This window comes from Oncorhynchus tshawytscha, linkage group LG11 (assembly GCF_018296145.1).
Source record: "Oncorhynchus tshawytscha isolate Ot180627B linkage group LG11, Otsh_v2.0, whole genome shotgun sequence".
NCBI classification, from domain to species: Eukaryota; Metazoa; Chordata; class Actinopteri; order Salmoniformes; family Salmonidae; genus Oncorhynchus; species Oncorhynchus tshawytscha.
In genome coordinates this window covers 56,555,868-56,580,468 of record NC_056439.1, presented here as the reverse complement: position 1 = coordinate 56,580,468, position 24,601 = coordinate 56,555,868, and the positions used below count along the sequence as shown (strand labels likewise).

At 41.9% G+C, this 24,601-nt stretch overlaps 1 protein-coding gene across 6 annotated transcripts in view; it reads right to left on the bottom strand.

The window, feature by feature from the left end:
- LOC112222921 (protein Jade-1-like) overlaps positions 1-19,450 on the bottom strand; it is a 56,217-nt gene extending 36,767 nt beyond the window's left edge. Inside the window, exons 1-4 of one of the 6 annotated variants that reach the window (XM_042330422.1) lie at positions 19,390-19,450; positions 16,656-16,736; positions 6,071-6,135; positions 3,306-3,463 (exon numbers count right to left, since the gene is read on the bottom strand). In XM_042330422.1, the coding sequence (XP_042186356.1) occupies positions 3,306-3,463; positions 6,071-6,135; positions 16,656-16,707 (275 nt within the window). In that variant the 5' untranslated portion in view covers positions 16,708-16,736; positions 19,390-19,450. The other 5 variants (XM_042330421.1, XM_042330416.1, XM_042330418.1 and 2 more) reach the window with 5 other exon arrangements.
- Between the last annotated feature and the right edge of the window lie 5,151 nt (positions 19,451-24,601).

Here is a 24,601-nt window from a genome sequence, read left to right as displayed (position 1 = left end):
CAAAATTAGGTGGAAACTGTGCTGCACTTCCTAACCTCCTGCCCAATGTACGACCATATTAGAGACACATATATCACTCAGATTACACAGATCCACAAAGAATGCGAAAAGAAACATACATTCACGTACATATTACCTCAATTAACTAAACTAACCGGTGCCCCCATACATTGACTCTGTACTGGTACCACCTGTATAAAGCCTCGCTTCTGTTATTTTCACTGTCATTTTACAATTATTTTTATTTTGTATTTCTTTACTTACCTATTGTTTAAATTGCCCTGTTGGTTAGGTTAAATTGCCCTGCTTGTAAGCATTTCACTGTAAGGTCCACCTGTTGTATTCGGCACACGTGACAAATAAACTTTGATTTGGTCAGGCACCAGAACTACAACCACTACTGTTAGCTGTGTAACCTGGTCAGGCCCCAACCACTACTGTTAGCTGTGTAACCTGGTCAGGCCCCAACCACTACTGTTAGCTGTGTAACCTGGTCAGGCCCCAACCACTACTGTTAGCTGTGTAACCTGGTCAGGGCCCAGAACTACAACCACTACTGTTAGCTGTGTAACCTGGTCAGGCCCCAGAACTACAACCACTACTGTTAGCTGTGTAACCTGGTCAGGCCCCAACCACTACTGTTAGCTGTGTAACCTGGTCAGGCCCCAACCACTACTGTTAGCTGTGTAACCTGGTCAGGCCCCAACCACTACTGTTAGCTGTGTAACCTGGTCAGGTCCCAGAACTACAACCACTACTGTTAGCTGTGTAACCTGGTCAGGCCCCAACCACTACTGTTAGATGTGTAACCTGGTCAGGCCCCAACCACTACTGTTAGCTGTGTAACCTGGTCAGGCCCCAACCACTACCGTTAGCTGTGTAACCTGGTCAGGTCCCAGAACTACAACCACTACCGTTAGCTGTGTAACCTGGTCAGGCCCCAACCACTACCGTTAGCTGTGTAACCTGGTCAGGCCCCAACCACTACCGTTAGCTGTGTAACCTGGTCAGGCCCCAACCACTACCGTTAGCTGTGTAACCTGGTCAGGCCCCAACCACTACCGTTAGCTGTGTAACCTGGTCAGGCCCCAACCACTACCGTTAGCTGTGTAACCTGGTCAGGCCTCAACCACTACCGTTAGCTGTGTAACCTGGTCAGGCCCCAACCACTACCGTTAGCTGTGTAACCTGGTCAGGCCCCAACCACTACCGTTAGCTGTGTAACCTGGTCAGGCCCCAACCACTACCGTTAGCTGTGTAACCTGGTCAGGCCCCAACCACTACCGTTAGCTGTGTAACCTGGTCAGGCCCCAACCACTACCGTTAGCTGTGTAACCTGGTCAGGCCCCAGAACTACAACCACTACTGTTAGCTGTGTAACCTGGTCAGGTCCCAGAACTACAACCACTACTGTTAGCTGTGTAACCTGGTCAGGTCCCAGAACTACAACCACTACTGTTAGCTGTGTAACCTGGTCAGGTCCCAGAACTACAACCACTACTGGCTACTATTTCTCCTCTTCCTGTTAGGACACGCTCATGTCCTGTAACCTCAAAGACTTGGAATCAACCTTGTCCACATAGTTTCAGTGGGTAAAAGAGGGAAATGTTAGAGCTCTACATATCCACGACTAGAGTAGCTGACTGTAGTAATACAGGAACCTGGTTACACTACTATGTGCTTGTGTTGTAAAAAACACTGACAAGCTAATTTTCCTCAGCTATTCAAACAAAACAGAGGCATGGCAGTGCCACTCATAGTCTAGTTATACCAAGAGCCTTAGGAAACCCCTTAAAACACAATAAAACAATACTAAATAAACCAGGGCAATTTATCTGCAGGTGAAGGTGTTTATGTTGGCCATAATGGATACAGAATAAAATGGATTTACACCACAATTCAGAAAAGAATGCCTCATCTACAAAATTCATATTTACATGCGATTTGTCCTCCATCACATGGTAGTATGGCAGCCATATTGGATTTTGGACCCCAAAGATAAACCTGTGGTGGCCCCCTGACTAAATTGCAAGAGTAGTAGCTAAAGATACAAAACTCTTTATGGAACCTTGGACCCCAAAATGTCATTTTGATGTCTGAGCCCACTTGTTTTCCTTAGTGACAATTACAATAGCCACAGCATAGAAAAAATATGTTTACTGTGTGTATTCTTGTCAGACAGGACCATAAACCACTGAATGAGAGAACATTTGACTTGGAAAGTTGTCTATTAATCAGCTAACACAAAGTAAAGCTTATATTCATTATAAATATTCATAGTTGATATATTCCCCTGTTGTATCTGTTTCCAGGTCTATGTTTCCTAGATGCATTAAGATATTATAATGCTGTTTGTTTGTTGTATGTAGTGCAGACAACTGACAACTTCTATTCCACATTTTAGCAATATCACAGCATGTAATATTGGGTTACATGAGTTTGTGGCCCATCCTTCCTGCCAGGCATATTCTGCACTTTTTCAGTTAAAGGGGTGTGTCACAATATTGATCAATTTAATCTCTTTTTACAGTAAAACACTTTTACACAACCATCAAATGGGAGACATTAGGGATGTGAAAAAACATAGTTGTGTTTTGTTCTACCTCGGGTAAGCGTATCTCTAATGTAGGGCCTTGCCACTGGACTACTACATGCCCTACCGGTCTACAGGTTGAGGGATGGTGTTTAGGCTACATGCCCTACCGGTCTACAGGTTGAGGGATGGTGTTTAGGTTACATGTCCTACCGGGCTACAGGTTGAGGGATGGTGTTTAGGCTACATGTCCTACTGGGCTACAGGTTGAGGGATGGTGTTTAGGCTACATGTCCTACTGGGCTACAGGTTGAGGGATGGTGTTTAGGTTACATGTCCTACCGGGCTACAGGTTGAGGGATGGTGTTTAGGCTACATGTCCTACTGGGCTACAGGCTGAGGGATGGTGTTTAGGCTACATGTCCTACCGGGCTACAGGCTGAGGGATGGTGTTTAGGCTACATGTCCTACCGGGCTACAGGTTGAGGGATGGTGTTTAGGCTACATGTCCTACCGGGCTACAGGTTGAGGGATGGTTTTTAGGCTACATGTCTTACCGGGCTACAGGCTGGGGGATGGTTTTTAGGCTACATGTCCTACCGGGCTACAGGTTGAGGGATGGTTTTTAGGCTACATGTCTTACCGGGCTACAGGTTGAGGGATGGTTTTTAGGCTACATGTCTTACCGGGCTACAGGTTGAGGGATGGTTTTTAGGCTACATGTCCTACCGGGCTACAGGTTGAGGGATGGTTTTTAGGCTACATGTCTTACCGGGCTACAGGCTGGGGGATAGTGTGAGGGCTGACAGGGACCTGGACTCCCTTCTCCCACTCCTGTCTCCAGGGGTCGGCCAGGACGTAGTAATCCTCAGGGTTCAGTTGGTACGTGTCATGGAGCTTCATGGCCGTGATGAAGTCTGTCCTGAACACCTTCACAACACAGGGACACAGACCAGACACTCACTTAATACCTGGGACACAGACAGATCACTCACTAACTGGGACATAGAGACAAACAGATCACTCACTAACTGGGACAGAGACACAGACAGATCACTCACTAAATAATTGATGAGTGTAGGGTAGGATAGGAGCGAGTCGTGTTCTTTCGACCAAATGATTGAAGCATTTTTAAACATGTATTTGTTCATAGATTGACACACCCTGTGTTTTAATAAACTGTATGCACTGAGCTGGTCTGATTCTTTAAGCGCACTGTTTGATTAAATAATTAACACACACAAATTACTCTAGAATGAGTACGAGATCGATTTGATTGTGTAGGGCCGGGCTCAGACATGCTGCGCTGTGTTAAAAAAAAAAGACTGTGACTGTAACTAGCACCTGTTGTCTGTCTCCTCCCTGCCGCGGCGACCACCACAGAACATCAGAGTTTATCACGCTCGCTCTCTCAGGCTTGTTGCTGAAGCTGCAACATAATCACAGCCATTTCTGATTGAAAAGTTGTTACCGAAATCCCTCATTTGTTTAGGAATAACATTCCCTATTCCCTCAACCCTTTGCTCTCTCCATGTGAAACATGTATGTATCACATGGCACGTGATCAATAGCCTATCATAATCAAATCAATCCATTGGTTATAACAAACTCTGAACACTGTAACAGCAAAATGGACTCAACAGGCAAATGTTTACTGGTTGCTCAGGAGGGAAAGAAAAAGTCAGATGTGTGGAAGACATTTGACTTAGTTGTGGAAACTACTGGAGATCCAGACAAAGGAGGGTGAAGGAGCAGGCCTCCAGCTCCATGGTGGTTCTACAAGGCTGCTATAAGGAGGAGATCCAGGCAAAGGAGGGTAAAGGAGCAGGCCTCCAGCTCCATGGTGGTTCTACAAGGCTGCTATAAGGAGGAGATCCAGGCAAAGGAGGGTAAAGGAGCAGGCCTCCAGCTCCATGGTGGTTCTACAAGGCTGCTATAAGGAGGAGATCCAGGCAAAGGAGGGTAAAGGAGCAGGCCTCCAGCTCCATGGTGGTTCTACAAGGCTGCTATAAGGAGGAGATCCAGGCAAAGGAGGGTAAAGGAGCAGGCCTCCAGCTCCATGGTGGTTCTACAAGGCTGCTATAAGGAGGAGATCCAGGCAAAGGAGGGTGAAGGAGCAGGCCTCCAGCTCCATGGTGGTTCTACAAGGCTGCTAGAAGGAGGAGATCCAGGCAAAGGAGGGTAAAGGAGCAGGCCTCCAGCTCCATGGTGGTTCTACAAGGCTGCTATAAGGAGGAGATCCAGGCAAAGGAGGGTAAAGGAGCAGGCCTCCAGCTCCATGGTGGTTCTACAAGGCTGCTATAAGGAGGAGATCCAGGCAAAGGAGGGTAAAGGAGCAGTGGCTGTGAGAGTATTGTGTGTGCCAAACAGGTGCTGTCAGATTACAATATTATTTCTGACCATTTGGAACAGTGGAAAAACTATAGTGATGCACCGATATGACATTTTTGGATGATACCGATATCCGTTATTTTCCTAGCCAAAAACACTGATTTAAAATGTAGCAGCCATTTACACATACGGTTAAATAGATAACACAAACACATGGACACAGTGGTCTAAGGCACTGCATCTTAATGCAAGAGGTGTCACTACAGTCCCTGGTTCAAATCCAGGCTATATCACATCCAGCCGTGATTGGGAGTCCCATAGGGCGGCGCACAATTGGCCCAGCGTCGTCTGGGTTTGGTTGGGGTAGGCAGTCATTGTAAATAAGAATTTGTTCTCAACTGACTTGCCTAGTTAAATAAAGGTTACACACACACTGACCAAAAAGTTATTTTGTTGGCATTTATGCATGTCCACATTACCAGTAAGACATAATCAAAAACTATTTATTTCACTTACTTGCTGTGCTGTTTCGTTGTTCAGTTGTTCAGTCGTTTCATTCTCAACCAGGATGTCTATGAAAAGGCGTTTGGGTCTTTGCGTGTCAAAAAATATATATTACTATTTGACGTGTCAAATAAGCTTGTTGACCAATCAGGACCTGAATATGGCTGCACATCACATTTTTTAACGCGTTCATCATTTTATCAACTGTGAATTTAGCCACATTTATTGTCAACATGTGTGTATTAAACACTATTTCAGAATTGGATCCCTCTCTTTCTAAAGAATTGGTATATCGCCTACCCTACGATGGACACTATAGACTCACCGTCTCCCGCATTGGCCCGTTGTACAAACAAATAATTGACTGTCTCAACTGTTTTGGGGAACAAGCGTCATAATGTAAAATGATGTAACAGGTGAAACTAAGAAGGCATCTCCCTAACGTATTGTACAAGTTGACTGCAGGTATTAACTTACTAAAAAAACGGATAGTTTTGATGATATTGAAAAAAACTATACCATTGCCTTTTTCAAATAACCCGGTATACGATATATATGGTCTACCTCCCAAGCCTAAAATAGGGACATAGACAAACAGATCATTAAATAACTGGGACATAGACAGACGACATTCATCAGCACACAGCAACAAGCAGACAGAAGCTGGGTGAGGGGTTAGGTGTTAAGGGTGGGGTGACTTACTTCTGAGGGCTTCTTCCAATTGGCTCTCCTGGGTTGAGAATGTTGGGACCAGGAAGTGGAGTTACCTTAAAGATGACAGAGAAAAGACATTAGACTTCAGTCATCTCAATTATCTGACATTTCCTTACTTGTAGGCCAGTGACAAGGCCCTACATTAGAGATACGCTTACCCGAGGTAGAACAAAACACAACTATGTTTTTTCACATCCCTAATGTCTCCCATTTGATGGTTGTGTAAAAGTGTTATACTGTAAAAGAGATTCAATTGATCAATATTGTGACACACCCCTTTAACTGAAAAAGTGCAGAATATGCCTGGCAGGAAGGATGGGCCACAAACTCATGTAACCCAATATTACATGCTGTGATATTGCTAAAATGTGGAATAGAAGTTGTCAGTTGTCTGCACTACATACAACAAACAAACAGCATTATAATATCTTAATGCATCTAGGAAACATAGACCTGGAGACAGATACAACAGGGGAATATATCAACTATGAATATTTATGAAGTAGGGATGTTAACCGGTTAGCCACTGGAAAAACATTTGACTGGTCATGCTTAACAGTAAAAATGTGCATCATTTTGTGGAATTAAATTGGCACGTGTATTTTCATTAGTCGTCATGCATTTTATTAAATCACACACACACAGCATACAGACTAGTTAGAGAGGAATAGTCTACCACCTGTCAGACAGCACCAGAGAAGCTCCTCAAAGTCTGTAGACTACTGGAGTGAAACCTGTTTTTGTAAGGCCAGTCATTGGTCAGCCCAGTCATTGCGTAACAAATAACAATTCTAAATGCAACTGCGTGTTAACTTGTGGCCACGATTTAAAAATAAGCTATTTTAATTTCTCAATCTCAACTCGTAAAGTGTGCCACCCTATTGCCATTCAGCTGCATAGGGTATAGTCTGCCTATAATACAATGTAACGTGGAGGCAGTATAATGTAACGTGGAGGCAGTATAATGTAACATGGAGGCAGTATAATGTAACGTGGAGGCAGTATAATGTATCGTGAGCTGAAGGCAGTATAATGTAACGTGAGCTGAAGGCAGTATAATATAACGTGGAGGCAGTATAATGTAACGTGGAGGCAGTATAATGTAACGTGAGCTGAAGGCAGTATAATATAACGTGAGCTGAAGGCAGTATAATATAACGTGGAGTCAGTATAATGTAACGTGGAGGCAGTATAATATAACGTGGAGTCAGTATAATGTAACGTGAGCTGAAGGCAGTATAATGTAACGTGGAGGCAGTATAATGTAATGTGCAGGCAGTATAATGTAATGTGGAGGCAGTATAATGTAACGTGAGCTGAAGGCAGTATAATATAACGTGGAGGCAGTATAATGTAACGTGGAGGCAGTATAATGTAACGTGAGCTGAAGACAGTATAATGTAACGTGAGCTGAAGGCAGTATAATGTAACGTGGAGACAGTATAATGTAACGTGAGCTGAAGGCAGTATAATGTAACGTGGAGGCAGTATAATGTAATGTGCAGGCAGTATAATGTAATGTGGAGGCAGTATAATGTAACGTGAGCTGAAGGCAGTATAATATAACGTGGAGGCAGTATAATGTAACGTGAGCTGAAGGCAGAATAATGTAACGTGAGCTGAAGGCAGTATAATGTAACGTGGAGGCAGTATAATGTAACGTGAGCTGAAGGCAGTATAATGTAACGTGGAGGCAGTATAATGTAACGTGAGGCAGTATAATGTAACGTGGAGGCAGTATAATGTAACGTGGAGGCAGTATAATGTAATGTGGAGACAGTATAATGTAATGTGGAGACAGTATAATGCAACGTGAGCTGGAGGCAGTAAAATGTAATGTGGAGACAGTATAACGTAATGTGGAGGCAGTATAATGTAACGTGAGCTGGAGACAGTATAATGTAATGTGGAGACAGTAATGTAACGTGAGCTGGAGACAGTATAATGTAATGTGGAGGCAGTATAATGTAACGTGTATAATGTAATGTGGAGGCAGTATAATGTAATGTGGAGGCAGTATAATGTAACGTGGAGCAGTGGAGACAGTATAATGTAACGTGGAGCAGTATAATGTAATGTGGCTGGAGACAGTATAATGTAATGTGGAGACAGTATAATGTAATGTGGAGACAGTATAATGTAATGTGGAGACAGTATAATGTAATGGGAGACAGTATAATGTAATGTGGAGACAGTATAATGTAATGTGGAGACAGTATAATGTAACGTGGAGACAGTATAATGTAACGTGAGAGAGTATAATGTAACGTGGAGGCAGTATAATGTAATGTGGAGGCAGTATAATGTAATGTGGAGACAGTATAATGTAACAGTATAATGTAATGGAGGCAGTATAATGTAACGTGGCAGTATAATGTAACGTGGAGGCAGTATAATGTAACGTGGAGGCAGTATAATGTAACGTGGAGACAGTATAATGTAATGTGGAGACAGTATAATGTAATGTGGAGACAGTATAATGTAACGTGGAGGCAGTATAATGTAACGTGGAGGCAGTATAATGTAACGTGGAGGCAGTATAATGTAACGTGGAGCTGGAGACAGTATATAATGTAATGTGGACAGTATAATGTAATGTGGAGACAGTATAATGTAACGTGGAGGCAGTATAATGTAACGTGGCTATAATGTAATGTGGAGACAGTATAATGTGGAGACAGTATAATGTAATGTGGAGACAGTATAATGTAATGTGGAGACAGTATAATGTAATGTGGCGGCAGTATAATGTAACGTGGCGGCAGTATAATGTAACGTGGAGGCAGTATAATGTAATGTGGAGACTGTATAATGTAATGTGAGCTGGAGACAGTATAATGTAACGTGGAGGCAGTATAATGTACTGTGAGCTGGAGACAGTATAATGTAACGTGGAGACAGTAATGTAACGTGAGCTGGAGACAGTATAATGTAATGTGGAGGCAGTATAATGTAACGTGAGCTGGAGACAGTATAATGTAATGTGGAGGCAGTATAATGTAACGTGAGCTGGAGACAGTATAATGTAACGTGGAGACAGTATAATGTAACGTGGTGGCAGTATAATGTAACGTGGCGGGTATAATGTAACGTGGAGACAGTATAATGTAACGTGGAGACAGTATAATGTAATGTGGAGACAGTATAATGTAACGTGGAGACAGTATAATGTAATATAATGTAACGGAGCTGCAGTATAATGTAACGTGGAGGCAGTATAATGTAACGTGGAGACAGTATAATGTAACGTGAGCTGGAGACAGTATAATGTAACGTGGAGACAGTATAATGTAAGACAGTATAATGTAATGTGAGCTGTAATGAGACAGTATAATGTAACGTGGAGACAGTATAATGTAACGTGAGCTGGCAGTATAATGTAACGTGGTATAATGTAATGTGAGCGGCAGTATAATGTAACAGTATAATGTAACGTGGAGAATGTGGAGACAGTATAATGTAATGAGACAGTATAATGTAACGTGGACAGTATAATGTAACGTGAGCAGTATAATGTAACGTGGAGGCAGTATAATGTAATGTGGAGGCAGTATAATGTAGCTGGAGACAGTATAATGTAATGTGGAGGCAGTATATAAGTACGTGAGCTGGAGGCAGTATAATGTAACGTAGCTGGAACAGTATAATGTAACGTGGAGGCAGTATAATGTAACGTGAGCTGGAGGCAGTATAATGTAACGTGAGCTATAATGGCTGGAGGCAGTATAATGTAACGTGGAGGCAGTATAATGTAACGTGAGCTGGAGCAGTATAATGTAACGTGGAGGCAGTATAATGTAACGTGAGCTGGAGGCAGTATAATGTAACGTGAGCTGGAGTATAATGTAACAGGCAGTATAATGTAATGTGGAGGCAGTATAATGTAACAGTGGAGGCAGTATAATGTAACGTGGAACAGTATAATGTAACGTGAGACAGTATAATGTAACGTAAGCTGGAGGCAGTATAATGTAACGTGGAGACAGTATAATGTAATGTGGAGACAGTATAATGTAATGTATAATGTGGGAGACAGTATAATGTAACGTGGAGACAGTATAATGTAATGTGGAGACAGTATAATGTAACGTGGAGACAGTATAATGTAATGTGGAGGCAGTATAATGTAATGTGAGACAGTATAATGTAATGTGGAGACAGTATAATGTAATGTGGAGACAGTATAATGTAACGTGGCGAGAGTATAATGTAATGTGGAGACAGTATAATGTAACGTGGAAGTATAATGTGGAGACAGTATAATGTAAGTATGGTAATGACAGTATAATGTAACGTGGCTGGACAGTATAATGTAACAGTATAATGTAAGCAGTATAATGTAACGTGGAGGCAGTATAATGTAATGTGGAGACAGTATAATGTAATGTGGCAGTATAATGGTGGACAGTATAATGTAATGTGGAGGCAGTATAATGTAACTGTGAGCTGGTATAATGTAATGTGGCTGGAGGCAGTATAATGTAACGTGGAGACAGTATAATGTAACGTGAGCTGGAGACAGTATAATGTAACGTGGAGACAGTATAATGTAACATGGAGAATGTGGACAGTATAAATGTAACGTGGAGACAGTATAATGTATAATGTAACGTGAGCTGCAGTATAATGTAACGTGGAGACAGTATAATGTAACGTGTGACAGTATAATGTAACGTGGAGGCAGTATAATGTAACGTGGAGGCAGTATAATGTAATGAGAGGCAGTATAATGTAATGTGAGGCAGTATAATGTAACGTGGAGACAGTATAATGTGGAGACAGTATAATGTGGAGACAGTATAATGTAATGTGGAGACAGTATAATGTAATGTGGAGACAGTATAATGTAACAGACAGTGGAACATGGACAGTATAATGTAACGTGGAGACAGTATAATGTAAGTATAATGTAACGTGGAGACTGTATAATGTAACGTGAGCTGGAGACAGTATAATGTAACGTGGAGACAGTATAATGTAATGTGAGCTGGAGACAGTATAATGTAATGTGGAGACAGTATAATGTGGAGACAGTATAATGTAATGTGGAGACAGTATAATGTAATGTGGAGACAGTATAATGTAATGTGGCGGCAGTATAATGTAACGTGGAGACAGTATAATGTGGAACAGTATAATGTAACGTGGAGACAGTATAATGGCAGTATAATGTAAAGTGTAATGAGGCAGTATAATGTAAATGTGGAGACTGTATAATGTATAATGTAATGAGCTGGAGACAGTATAATGTAACGTGGAGGCAGTATAATGTACTGTGAGCTGGAGACAGTATAATGTAACGTGGAGACAGTATAATGTAATGTGGAGACTGTATAATGTAATGTGAGCTGGAGACAGTATAATGTAACGTGGAGGCAGTATAATGTAACGTGGAGGCAGTATAATGTACTGTGAGCTGGAGACAGTATAATGTAACGTGGAGACAGTATAATGTAACGTGAGCTGGAGACAGTATAATGTAACGTGGAGACAGTATAATGTAATGTGGAGACAGTATAATGTAATGTGAGCTGGAGACAGTATAATGTAACGTGGAGGCAGTATAATGTACTGTGAGCTGGAGACAGTATAATGTAACGTGGAGACAGTATAATGTAACGTGAGCTGGAGACAGTATAATGTAACGTGGAGACAGTATAATGTAATGTGGAGACAGTATAATGTAACGTGAGCTAGAGACAGTATAATGTAACGTGGAGATAGTATAATGTAACGTGGAGACAGTATAATGTAACGTGGAGGCAGTATAATGTAACGTGGAGACAGTATAATGTAACGTGGAGACAGTATAATGTAACGTGGAGGCAGTATAATGTAATGTGGAGGCAGTATAATGCAACGTGAGCTGGAGGCAGTATAATGTAATGTGGAGACAGTATAATGTAATGTGGAGGCAGTATAATGTAACATGAGCTGGAAACAGTATAATGTAATGTGGAGACAGTATAATGTAATGTGGAGACAGTATAATGTAATGTGGAGGCAGTACAATGTAACATGGAGGCAGTACAATGTAACATGGAGGCAGTACAATGTAACATGGAGGCAGTATAATGTAACGTGAGCTGGAGACAGTATAATGTAATGTGGAGACAGTATAATGTAATGTGGAGACAGTATAATGTAATGTGGAGACAGTATAATGTAACGTGGAGACAGTATAATGTAACGTGGAGACAGTATAATGTAACGTGGAGACAGTATAATGTAATGTGGAGACAGTATAATGTAATGTGGAGACAGTATAATGTAACGTGGAGACAGTATAATGTAACGTGGAGACAGTATAATGTAACGTGGAGACAGTATAATGTAACGTGGAGACAGTATAATGTAACGTGGAGGCAGTACAATGTAACGTGGAGGCAGTATAATGTAACGTGGAGGCAGTATAATGTAACGTGGAGACAGTATAATGTAACGTGGAGACAGTATAATGTAACGTGGAGACAGTATAATGTAACGTGGAGGCAGTACAATGTAACGTGGAGGCAGTATAATGTAACGTGGAGGCAGTATAATGTAACGTGGAGACAGTATAATGTAACGTGGAGACAGTATAATGTAACGTGAGCTGGAGACAGTATATTGTAGCGTGATAACACTATTTGACGAGTTAAATAAGCTTTTAATTTGACACGTTTAATAACACAGTTCTATCATGGCTTGCATGTGCAAATTCATAATACACAGCATTCTAAGAGCCACCACTACTATCAGTAGCACTGTCAAAGCTGTACAAAAAGTCTGCAAACAAGCAAACACCGTCCACGAACGATGTGTTTACTATATCCAATAGTTCTTCCCTGTTGTATATAATAACACATAAGGTTTTCTGGGCTAACAATATAACAATTACATTTATTTGTTAAATACTGCACTGCACAAGGACTAGAAGCGAAGCTGCCATCTCTATTGGCGCTATCTTGTGTTAAAAAATTAAGAAGCTTCACCCTCCCAGCCTTCAGTCACTGAAGAATGGTCTCCTTGACCTTTTTGAGCGCCATCACTTGCTAACGGCCCTCTCTGCCTTGCAGTCCTCAGTCTGTGGACGGAGATCAATCAATCAAGCAGTAGACTGTTCATCATGTTGGTGGACAGGCTGGACCTCCACTTGATGCGTCATGGCCAAGAGCACACAGCAGGATGTCCCGTGTCTCTTCCATTCTCACTCTTTGGAAAAAAATAGTACAATTCCGACACTCGCAATAGTTGTCGCTCGAAACTCTCTCTGCTTCCACTTGATGAATGGATACAAAGCGCCAGCGTACGTTGAATGGGCAGAAAGCGAGGTTCCACTAGATTCCATAGCCACAAAGTCAAAATTGGCTATATTGCATGCCACTCAAAACAATCCTATGTTGCACATTTTGTAGTGTGCATTCGGTTCAGGCCAGGAAGATACGACCATATTCTCTAGAATACCATAGCACCTAGCCATGGCTTACAGACAATGCCACAAACTCTCGGCACACACAACCAACATTGTAATGATATTCTAATAAGCTAAATAATTCCATATGTGGTGCCTAGTGACCCATATCATTGCGATGCCTAGCCACCCATATCATTTTTTGAAATCTGGCTGTTTTCAATAGCCTACAGCCAAAATGATATTGAAACCAGCATTATTCTTCTACTACTGTCCAAAAACAGTAAAGCACAATCCTATCGTTACATATTCAGATATTCTCTCTAATTTCTACCATTAGGTTATGTATACGCAGCTCTGTCGCATGATAAAAAAGGTTCTCATCAGGTGTGCGTTTGAGAATGATGTTCTCCCATAATAGCATTTTGGAACATATATGTGTAGTCTATCAAAGTAATCAGACCAATTTTTTTACTTTGACTATATTACTATATTTAACTTCTTGGCTTAAGTAAAGCCTTTTAAACTTCTTCCACTACCACAAAATACTTGTAAAGTGGTAAAGCAAAGTTCCACCAATATTTCTTAATGGAAAATACCATCTATTTTACAATTCTGTATCCGAAGACACTCGGGTCCCAGATCGGGTCTCAGGTACAGTTGGATCCGTGAAGACCTCTAGTCTTGGGAAGAGGTTAGGGTTAGTCTGAGGTTAGATAGAGCTCGACATTAACACTTGTCCGGAATAAGCAACAACAAAAAATGTTTATCACAATATCAAACAATTACTCCATCAGCATTGGATCAGAGCCATGTATGTTGAGTGGTCGGAAATCCCGCTCATCGGTCACACTCTGGCACGCCACATCATTTCCAACCACTTCGCTAAAAACCCTCATCGCTCAGAGGAAGAAGAAAAAAATTACTGCTCCAAATTCTGACCATTAAAATGACCATTTAACCAACACCCATCTATTGTTGTGACTTCCTGGACCTACCATTTGGTTATGTATTGAAACAGAACCATATGATTTAAATGAAAAGTATTTTAATAAGCTACATGAAAAGGCGACTGTAAAAAGCACTCATCATTTCAAATAGGCAACATGTCGTAAAAACACTGAATAGGTCAGGAGCCAGACAGGAAGTTAATTATTTAGGCTAGATTAATAGCCTATTATTTCAGTTATTTCAAAGCTATAGCCTACAAATAAGTAAAGCATTTGCGAGTGACAAACTAAGCTGGCTCCGCATTTAAACAACATTTTGTTCTATTGAATCATCATAGTCTATAAATTCCAACATATAGGCTGTGACTTACTTAGAAATGAAATACAAATGAAAAGTGCCTTTTTAGGCTCCGTGCCTTTGAATTAATTTTTAGAAATACGAGTTTGGCCAGAGTCTGTGGCTTCAGGCTCATGCGATGGGGATGCTAAACACCCTTCGGGACATTCTTGCCAGTCTGGGCAGGGATGCCGATTTAATTTTTATTTTATTTTATTTTTTTAAATTAGGTAGGCCTAAAGGGTTTTTATGCAAAATAACCAGATAAAAATGGAAACTTCCTTGAAAGAGGTAATATGTCTGGCCTATTGGGACACAAATCAATGATATCTATACAATAGGCTAATAGAATGAAATCAAACAACTTAATTAAGAGATCAGATTTTTTGTTCAGAAATACATTGCTACAATGACACACTTGGCTAGCTACCCACCTCAATCCTTTCTTTTAGCATGTGCACCTACTTAGTACACCATCATGCTTTCAGGATACGTGTCTTTTCAGATTTCACAGTGATTCTTTAGTTGTGGACACAACATCACCACACTCCCTTTCTTGCTCTTCGTCCTCATCTTGGTAAGTCACCTTGATTTTGCATCTGTGTGTTTTATCAGTTTCTTCATGAAAATATTTAGCGAACTCCATGACAGTAGCTAAAGCAAGGGGCTATAGCAGCACACAGTCATGTTTGACAAATTTGATGAAAGAACTAATATTAACGTATAAAGGCTTGATTTTGTTGACATACTCGAGGCACGGTTCAGATCAACTGGTCAGAAGACCAGAGTGAAGGACAGTGCCAGTTGAGCCCTGCCCATCACCCATCTTGAATCCGAGCGGATGCAGTCAGCATTTTGAAACTATTTAACCATAAATGTAATTGTTTAAAATCTGAAATTGTCATTTTATGAAGCATGTCTTACCTTGTTTCAAAGTAGCCTTTAAAAATACAATCTTAGGAATGTTGAGGGAATTATTTTATAAACACTTCATATGCCATGAAACCATGTTCTATTGGTTATCAAAACAACATTATGTTATTGTCCAGCAGCCAAACACACAATCCTATCCATATTAATAACCCATGCTAGATGATGCATCTTTAGATCCCCTGTTTCTTCATTTCTAACATATATTTGCATCTCTGTCATTTGAAACCACTTGTGCATGCAGTTTCCCGCTAATTACAGCACTTTGAGATATCAGCTGATGTACGAAGGGCTATATAAATAAATTTGATTTGATTTTGATTTAATTGTTTTTCGGAACATTTGCACGTAGCCTACAGCTTATAATATGAAGAAATAAAACTTGATCAACATTAAGAGAAGCGGTCTGATCCGTTGCATCAGCCTCATTGCTATTTAACTTTTTTTTGTAATTGCAATATCTTAGGCTACCAAGGGTACTTTGAAACAGGCTTGAATATGCAAAGAAGCCAATGGGCAGAGAGTAGCCTACTGTCAGATTCTCTATGGGGAAAGATAATACAGCAATGCATTTCATAAAGGGGTTCCTTGCATTATACAAGTTGTATTTTTGGACAAGTAGCCCTAACCCTAATGTCAAGCCCTAGGGTTAGTCTGGGGTAGAGGTTAGTCTGGGGTAGAGGTTAGTGTTATGCCATGTTCAAATCAACTGGGAACTCGGAGATCTCTGACTTCCGACTTCAGTGCGTTCAAAACAACTGGGAACTCTGAAAACATTTTTTTGCTCCAACTGGGAAAAATCGATTTGAACGGTCATCCAACTCGGTATTCCAACTCTGGCCTTTTTCTAGAGCTCAGACTTTCCGACCTGAAAATCAATGGCGTCATGATTTGACCTTGTATTTTTCAGAGTTTCCAGTTGTTTTGAACGCAGTATTAGTCTAGACTAGAGAGAATGCTTACTTCCATTATCAGAGTCCTCTTCACTGCTGCTTGGATGCCGACTTCTCTTCATGGTCAGTCTTGGCGAGGTCAAGGTGTAATCTGAAAAGAGGAGATTCATAACCAACTGCCCAGTACAGACAGATTCCTTTGCCTCCATGTACAGAACTCTGTCACCAGACACTAAACATGGCTGTCATCAGCCTAACTGATGATCAATAATGTTATTGGACAGAATTGACATATAATGGTAAATCATTTGTTTGCAATTATGAAGAAACAAAATATTAATCTTACTGGTCAGTTATAAAATGGTCACCTCCCCCACAAAAACATCACACAGAAGTACTAGTCACTCTTCATGCATTTGTTTCAAGCCTCCTAACTAACTAGGAACAAGCGAAACACACCTGTGCTACTGACAGTGTTTATTCCCATACAAGATATCAAGCAAAAAACACTAACTACATCACAATGACCTCACGGCTGTGTCTGAAAGATCAACAATTGCACTAGAGTTGTTTATTTTGTATTTATTTTTTCAGTATTTTCTCGTTAATGTATGTAAGAATGTAAATTGTTGATCTGTATTTTGAATTTTTTTAAATAAATAAAATGGTGAACCCATGATGACTAAAGCCACGTTCCAAACAACTGGGAACTCGGAAAAAACGAACTCCGAATGGGATGTATTTTTTGGAGCTGTCATCCAACTCGGGCCTCTTTCTAGAGCTCCGACTTCCCGACCTGAAGAGACGTCATGATTTGACCTCGTATTTTGCGAGTTCCCAGTTGTCTTGAACGCGCCCCGGGTAAAACCGTGTCAGGTTAGAATGTGTTTAGCTATAATAAACCACCTCAATGTCCAAACAAATAGTTAGGCAGGAACAGACTCATATTAGACAAAACTTTACGAATTTATTACCTCATGTTGACCAAGCACAACCTGCGACAACGTGTCAAACAAACAAGCATTCGCAGGTAGTTGAGTAGCTATACGAACAAGTAAATAAGAAAACATGTTTGTCACTGAAAGATAGCATGCCTGACGTGCCAAATTGGCAGAGGCTGCTTGTCGCCGCAGCACCCCCTAACTAGTAAACACTGTAGTTAGTTAACTAGCTAAGCTATCTAGTAGCTATCTGCTTTAAGCCACGTAACGTTCGCACGTTAGCTAGCCTAGCTAATGCTAAAAGTTCCCACTCAACGAATTTAGCCGAAATGTATAGTATCGCTTGACCCCAGTACTGTGCCTCCACTCTGCATATGGACGCGTTAGAGAGTGTGGATATAATTAGTGTTTATTATGAAACATTATGCCAGATTCGATGGCCCGCTGAACTTTAATATTGGCGCCATTTTAAATGACGTAGAAACTGTGTGCTAACGGGTTGGGAATATGGCAGCGCAACCCTACCTGCAAACACTCGTTCACATGGGGTGAAAAACATAGTTTACATGAAAAATTCCTGTGTTAAAACCAGAGGAAGATTTTTTTTTTTTTAATAATAAAAAAAAAAAATGGGACAATACCTACAGCACGTCTGGCCGATGCGGTGGTGTATAAATACAGCTCGTGTAGCAGCGAGTACCACTCACCCCGCATTCCTCAAACACAAACAGTGGCGTATGCTGGATTTGGAGGGTAATGCTCAACTACTGCCTGCTGTCGCAAGATGGGGTACTTTCATTGGGCAAACGCGTTTTTGCGTGATTAATCGAAATGGTGACCTAAAACCGCCTGGGAAAAAAAAGGTTCACAATCGCCAATGCTCCTCGTTACAACCTTCAACCGAATAACCATAGGTCGATTTATTTTTGGACCGCAAACCTGTACCTTGGCCTTTTCTCAATCACATTCCCCTCGTCTCCTTCTCAAAACCCATTGGAGCAGAAGGTCAGAGCGGAGGGACTTCTCTCTTTCTCATCCAATGGGTTTTGAGTTGTGGGTCTTGATTGTTGACAAATGACCAGTCATCAGCTACTGGGCTGTCACTAGTTACCACAGCCACAATGTATATCAGAAAAATCCCTGATAACAAAAAAGTGTTTTTCAGTGTTCATTTAAGGTTAGCAGTGTGGTTAGCTTTAAAATCTCAAAATACTTAAGATACATTTTTTTTTAAATAGGCGGGGTTTTGACTTTGTTGCTGTGGTAACTAGTGACGACCCCAGCAGTGGCGCAGCATTGTAACGACAAAATGTATAAAACAATACAAATCAAGAGAATTATGGTGCTATAAAGACTACTGGGAACTCGGTCTTTTCACAGTCGGGGTTCGTTTTTTTCGAGTTTCCAGTTGTTTTTAACGCACTGAAGTCCCCAATCTGAGTTCCCAGTTGTGTAGTGTGGCATTATACTGCACTTTTCGGTGGTGGGCCAACGCCGAAAACAGTGAATTTGATCGATCTACGCCGTGGGAGGAGCTGAGTTTTTGTATCTGACAATGAAATATTCTTGATTACTGTAAAAATGTGTTTCACACTCAATTCCTGCAGTTTGTCAGTAAAAAAATATTTCAACACTGCCCAGGCATATTTGCAAACTGCTAAACTTGGAACCAATCAGAACTCCTGTACGTACCCCTTGTGATGAAGGCAGCCAATGGCCTACATCTATATACGATTTGTACTATACTGACAAGATACTTGTCTCTCCGTCCTAATGGTGCTTTCAAGACATATGGGAACCACTACGGTATAAAGAGACTGCATCCAAGATAACCTTAAAAACAACGGGCGGACATCTACTCACATCAGAGAGGAAAATGAAGAGAGAGGCCCAACTCGGTTAAAAATATGTATCCCTCCAGAAGGTGGCATTATTTCATCCAACAAGCACTGAGTTTTGTACGGAGGTCAATGAGAGTGTAGAATTTGGTCAACAACAAAAAATGAATGGCTTATTTGCTACATAAGGTTTATTTGTTCGAATATAAGTTTCATCATGCTTAAGTTGTTACGAGTGTATTGATATAAGTAGGGCACGCCACACGGCAACTTTGAGAAAAAACATTATCAGAGTTGTTTCGAGATGGCTATGCATGTTCATGGCATGAGGCTAGTCGTGTGATATTATTTAAAATGCATTAATAATAACGGAATTATACAGAATCATAATGTGTACCAGTAAATCAAATTCTATTCATTTATCTAAATGTTGATAATACGATCTGTGTACTCTATTGATGTCTGATCTGAGTTTGATTGGTTAACCCTATGAATTCCTATAGGGGCGCACAGGGGAGAACTACGGTTCTGGTTCAGGAAAAAGTTAGCGGAAGTGAATGCTGAGTTCAAAATCAAGCCGTGCATCGAACAGTTGGTGAAGACAAACGTTCTGAATGGACGACAGCAGTAACGAAAACTGCAACAAAAAGGACATTGTCTAAATTTGATTTGGAGAATACGTGTATGAATGATAATGAATCGCTTCTTGTTGGAATGCGTTTGTTGGGTAAGGATGCATATGTAGGAAACCCGTGTGAGGTGTTAAAGGGTGAAGTATGCGCTGGGAAAAGTGTATTTATATAGTGGAGTAGGGTGGTGGGTTTTTAGTGAGTGTAGGGTATTTAAATAGTGGAGTAGGGTGGTCGGTTGTTAAATACCCTACCGTCTACCCCTACACTAGAACCCACCTACCCTACTCCGCTATTTAAATACCCTACCATCTAAACCTACACTCACTACAACCCCCCCCCCCACCCTACTCCACTATTTAAATACCCTACCATCTACCCCTACACTAAAACTCCCCACCCTACTATACTATTTAAATACCCTACCATCTACCCCTACACTAAAAAAAAACACCACCCTACTCCACTATTTAAATACCCTACCATCTACCCCTACACTAAAACTCCCCACCCTACTCCACTATTTAAATACCCTACTATCTAACCCTACACTAAAACCCCCACCCTACTCCACTATTTAAATACCCTACCATCTAACCCTACCCTACTCCACTATTTAAATACCCTACCATCTAACCCTACACTAAAACCCCCACCCTACTCCACTATTTAAATACCCTACCATCTAACCCTACACTAAAACCCCCTACCCTACTCCACTATTTAAATACCCTACCATCTAACCCTACACTACCCCCCCCACTCTACTCCACTATTTATATACCCTACCATCTAACCCTACACTAAAACCCCCTTACCCTACTCCACTATTTAAATACCCTACCATCTACCCCTACACTAAAACCCTCCCACCCTACTCCACTTCACCATCTGGCAGTTTGACGGATGCCGGGAGAACGCTACCTGCCCCAATGCATAGTGCCAACTGTAAAGTTTGGTGGTGCGGGGGATAATGGTCTGGGGCTGTTTTTCATGGTTTGGGCTAGGCCCCTTAGTTCCAGTGAAGGGACATCTTAATGCTACAGTAGTCAATTACATTGTAGACAATTCTCTGCTTCCAACTTTGTCGTAACAGTTTGGGGAAGACCCTTTCCTGTTTCAGCATGACAATTCCCCCGTGCACAAAGAGGTCTATACACAAATGGTTTGTCGAGATCAGTGTGGAAGAACTTCACTGGCCTGCACAGAGCCCTGACCTCAACCCCATCGAACACATTTGGGATGAATTGGAACACCGACTGCAAGCCAGGCCTAAAAGCCCAACATCAGTGCCAGACCTCACTAATAATATTTTTGTTGAATGGAAGCAAGTCCTCACAGCAATGTTCCAACATCTAGTGGAAAGCCTTCCCAGAAGAGTGGGGGCTGTTATAGCAGCAATGTTCCAACATCTAGTGGAAAGCCTTCCCAGAAGAGTGGAGGCTGTTATAGCATGGAGGCTGTTATAACTCCATATTAATGGCCATGATTTTGGAGTGAGATGTTAGACAAGTAGGTGTCCACATACTTTTGTTCTTGTAGAGTTGCAAAAAAGTCTAAATTATTGAGTGACAGTTTGGCACAAAATCTATATCTCCGCTGCACTGTCAGCAGAATGGACAGAGCACGCTGTGGTGTATGTATGGGGGCTATGGAAAGCCACTGGTGTGGTTAGGTACAGTATGACTCCCTTGAGTTTCCATAGAAAGCGTGAGGAAACGCTTCTCATCTGTGGTAGGCTAAGTGAATAGCGTGATAAGCCTTCGCCTGTAATATCTGAGTTTGATTTATAATGGTGGAGTCAAGTTTACCATTGAAGCTGCTTCACTCAACTCTGCCTCACGCCCCACCACTACCGAGTTTAGTTAGCTTCTTAGCTAGTTGTAAAAAACGTTGTGTTATTAGCCTTAGCCTATTTAACTAGCTCAAACCAGCTAATCTGCCACTGCCATTATGGATGTCAGAAATTGGCTTCGCCAAAGTACCCAAACAAAGCCAAAGGAGGAGAGCGTTGAGCAGCTGCAGCAGCATCAAACCACCGATGACGCCGCCAAGCCCAGCAGCCATGATGGCCTACCCACCCTTCCACAAGCTCTGCAAGGATATTGGCTTCACAGCCACCTTCACCTCTGACTGTTCCTTGAAACAGAGGAGCCAGCCCAGGTTAGCCTAGAAGACAAGAGTGGCTGGAATACTCTGTTATTCTGCAAAATCCAATATAATTCCAATGCAAGAACCGACCGATACATGTCGGTATGTTCCACCATAGAAATAAATACATTCTATTATGGTTTTCTTGGTAGCCTGTTGGTCTTCCTGGTTGGAAATGGAACTGTACGTATTGGAAATGTGTTTATGGTAGGCTGGCATTGCTTAAATTATTAGGTGGGTTGAATTTGATCCACAGAAGTGTATTGTGCCATATGACAACGTGTTGCTGTACTCATGAGCGGTTTCAATTCCGTTTGCTTTTTGTTTACAGCGTTTTAACTAGCCTAAATATAGATTGTGTCGATAAATGCATGACACAATCTTCGCAGCTTTCCTAGTGGCCGGTGATTTTAATGCAGGGAAAGTGAAATCCGTTTTTACCTCATTTTTAACCAGCATGTCACCTGTGCAACGAGAGGCGAAAAAACTCTAGATCACCCTTACTCCACACACAGAGACGCATACAAAACTCTAGATCACCCTTACTCCACACACAGAGACGCATACAAAACTCTAGATCACTCTTACTCCACACACAGAGACGCATACAAAACTCTAGATCACCCTTACTCCACACACAGAGACGCATACAAAACTCTAGATCACCCTTACTCCACACACAGAGACGCATACAAAACTCTAGATCACCCTTACTCCACACACAGAGACGCATACAAAACTCTAGATCACCCTTACTCCACACACAGAGACGCATACAAAACTCTAGATCACCCTTACTCCACACACAGAGACGCATACAAAACTCTAGATCACCCTTACTCCACACACAGAGACGCATACAAAACTCTAGATCACCCTTACTCCACACACAGAGACGCATACAAAACTCTAGATCACTCTTACTCCACACACAGAGACGCATACAAAACTCTAGATCACCCTCCATTTGGCAAATCTGACCATAACTCAAACAGGAAGTACCAGTGTCACGCTCAACACGGAAGTGGTCCGATGAAGCGGATGCTAAACTACAGAACTGTTTCACTAGCACAGACTGGAATATGTTCTGGGAATCATCCAATAATATCTGATATCAGTCACCGGCTTCATTAATAGGTGCATCTATGACGTCATCCCCACAGAGACCGTACATACTGTACATATCCCAACCAGATTACAGGTAACATCCAAACTGAGCTAACGGCTACAGCTGCCGCTTTCAAGGCACAGGACACTAATCCGGACGCTTATAAGAAATCCCGCTACGACCTCCAACGAGCCATCAAACAGTCAAAACAGGACTAAGATCGAATCGTACTATGCCAGCTCTGACACTCATTGGATGTGGCAGGGCTTGCAAACTATCACAGATTATAAAGGGAAACCCAGCCGGGAGCTGCCCAGTGACGCGAGCCTACCAGATGAGCAAAATTCCTTCTATGCTTGCTTTGAGGCAAGCAACACTGAACCATGCATGAGAGCAACAGCTGTTTGACAACTGGGTGATCTCACTCTCCATATCCAAAGTAACACATTTAAAAAAAAAAAAAAAAAAATTGATTTCACCTTTATTTACCTTTACATCTGCCACGCTGACCCTCAACATAGGGATGCGTGCTTAGTCCCTTCCTGTACTCTCTGTTTACCCACGACTGCGTGGCTGTGCACGACTCCAACACCATCAAGTGTGCTGACAACACAACGGTGGTTGGCCTGATCACTGAAGATGATGAGACAGCCTATAGGGAGGAGGTCAGAGACCTGGCAGTGTGGTGCCAGGACAACAACCTCTCCCTCAATGTCAGCAAGACAAAGGAGCTGATTGTGGACTACAGGACACAGAGGGCCGAACACGCCCCCATCCACATAGACAGGGCTGTAGCGGGTCAACAACTTCAAGTTCTTAGTTGTCCACATCACAAGGGAATTATCATGGTCCAAACACACCAACACAGTCATGAAGAAGTCCCTACAACGCCTCTTCCCCCTCAGGAGACTGATAAGATTTGGCGTGGGCCCTCAGATCTTCAGAATGTTCTACAGCTCCGTCATTGAGAGCATCCTAGTTGCATCTCCGCTTGGTACAGCAACTACTTGGCATCCGACTGCAAGGTTCTACAGAGGGTAATGCGTACGGCCCAGTACATCACTGGTACCGAGCTCCCTGCCATCCAGGACCTCTATACCAAGTGGTGTCAGAGGAAGGCGCTTTAAAGTCAAGCCAGGCTGTTCTCTCTGCTACCACACAGCAAGTGATACCGATGCACCAAGCATGAAACCAACAGGACCCTGAACAGCTTCTACCTCCAAGCCATGACTGGCACAAGAGGTATGTGGCAGGGTCTACAGTCAATCACGGATTACAAAAAGAAAACCAGCCCCGTCACGGACCAGGATGTCTTGCTCCCAGGCAGACTAAATAACTTTTTTGCCCGC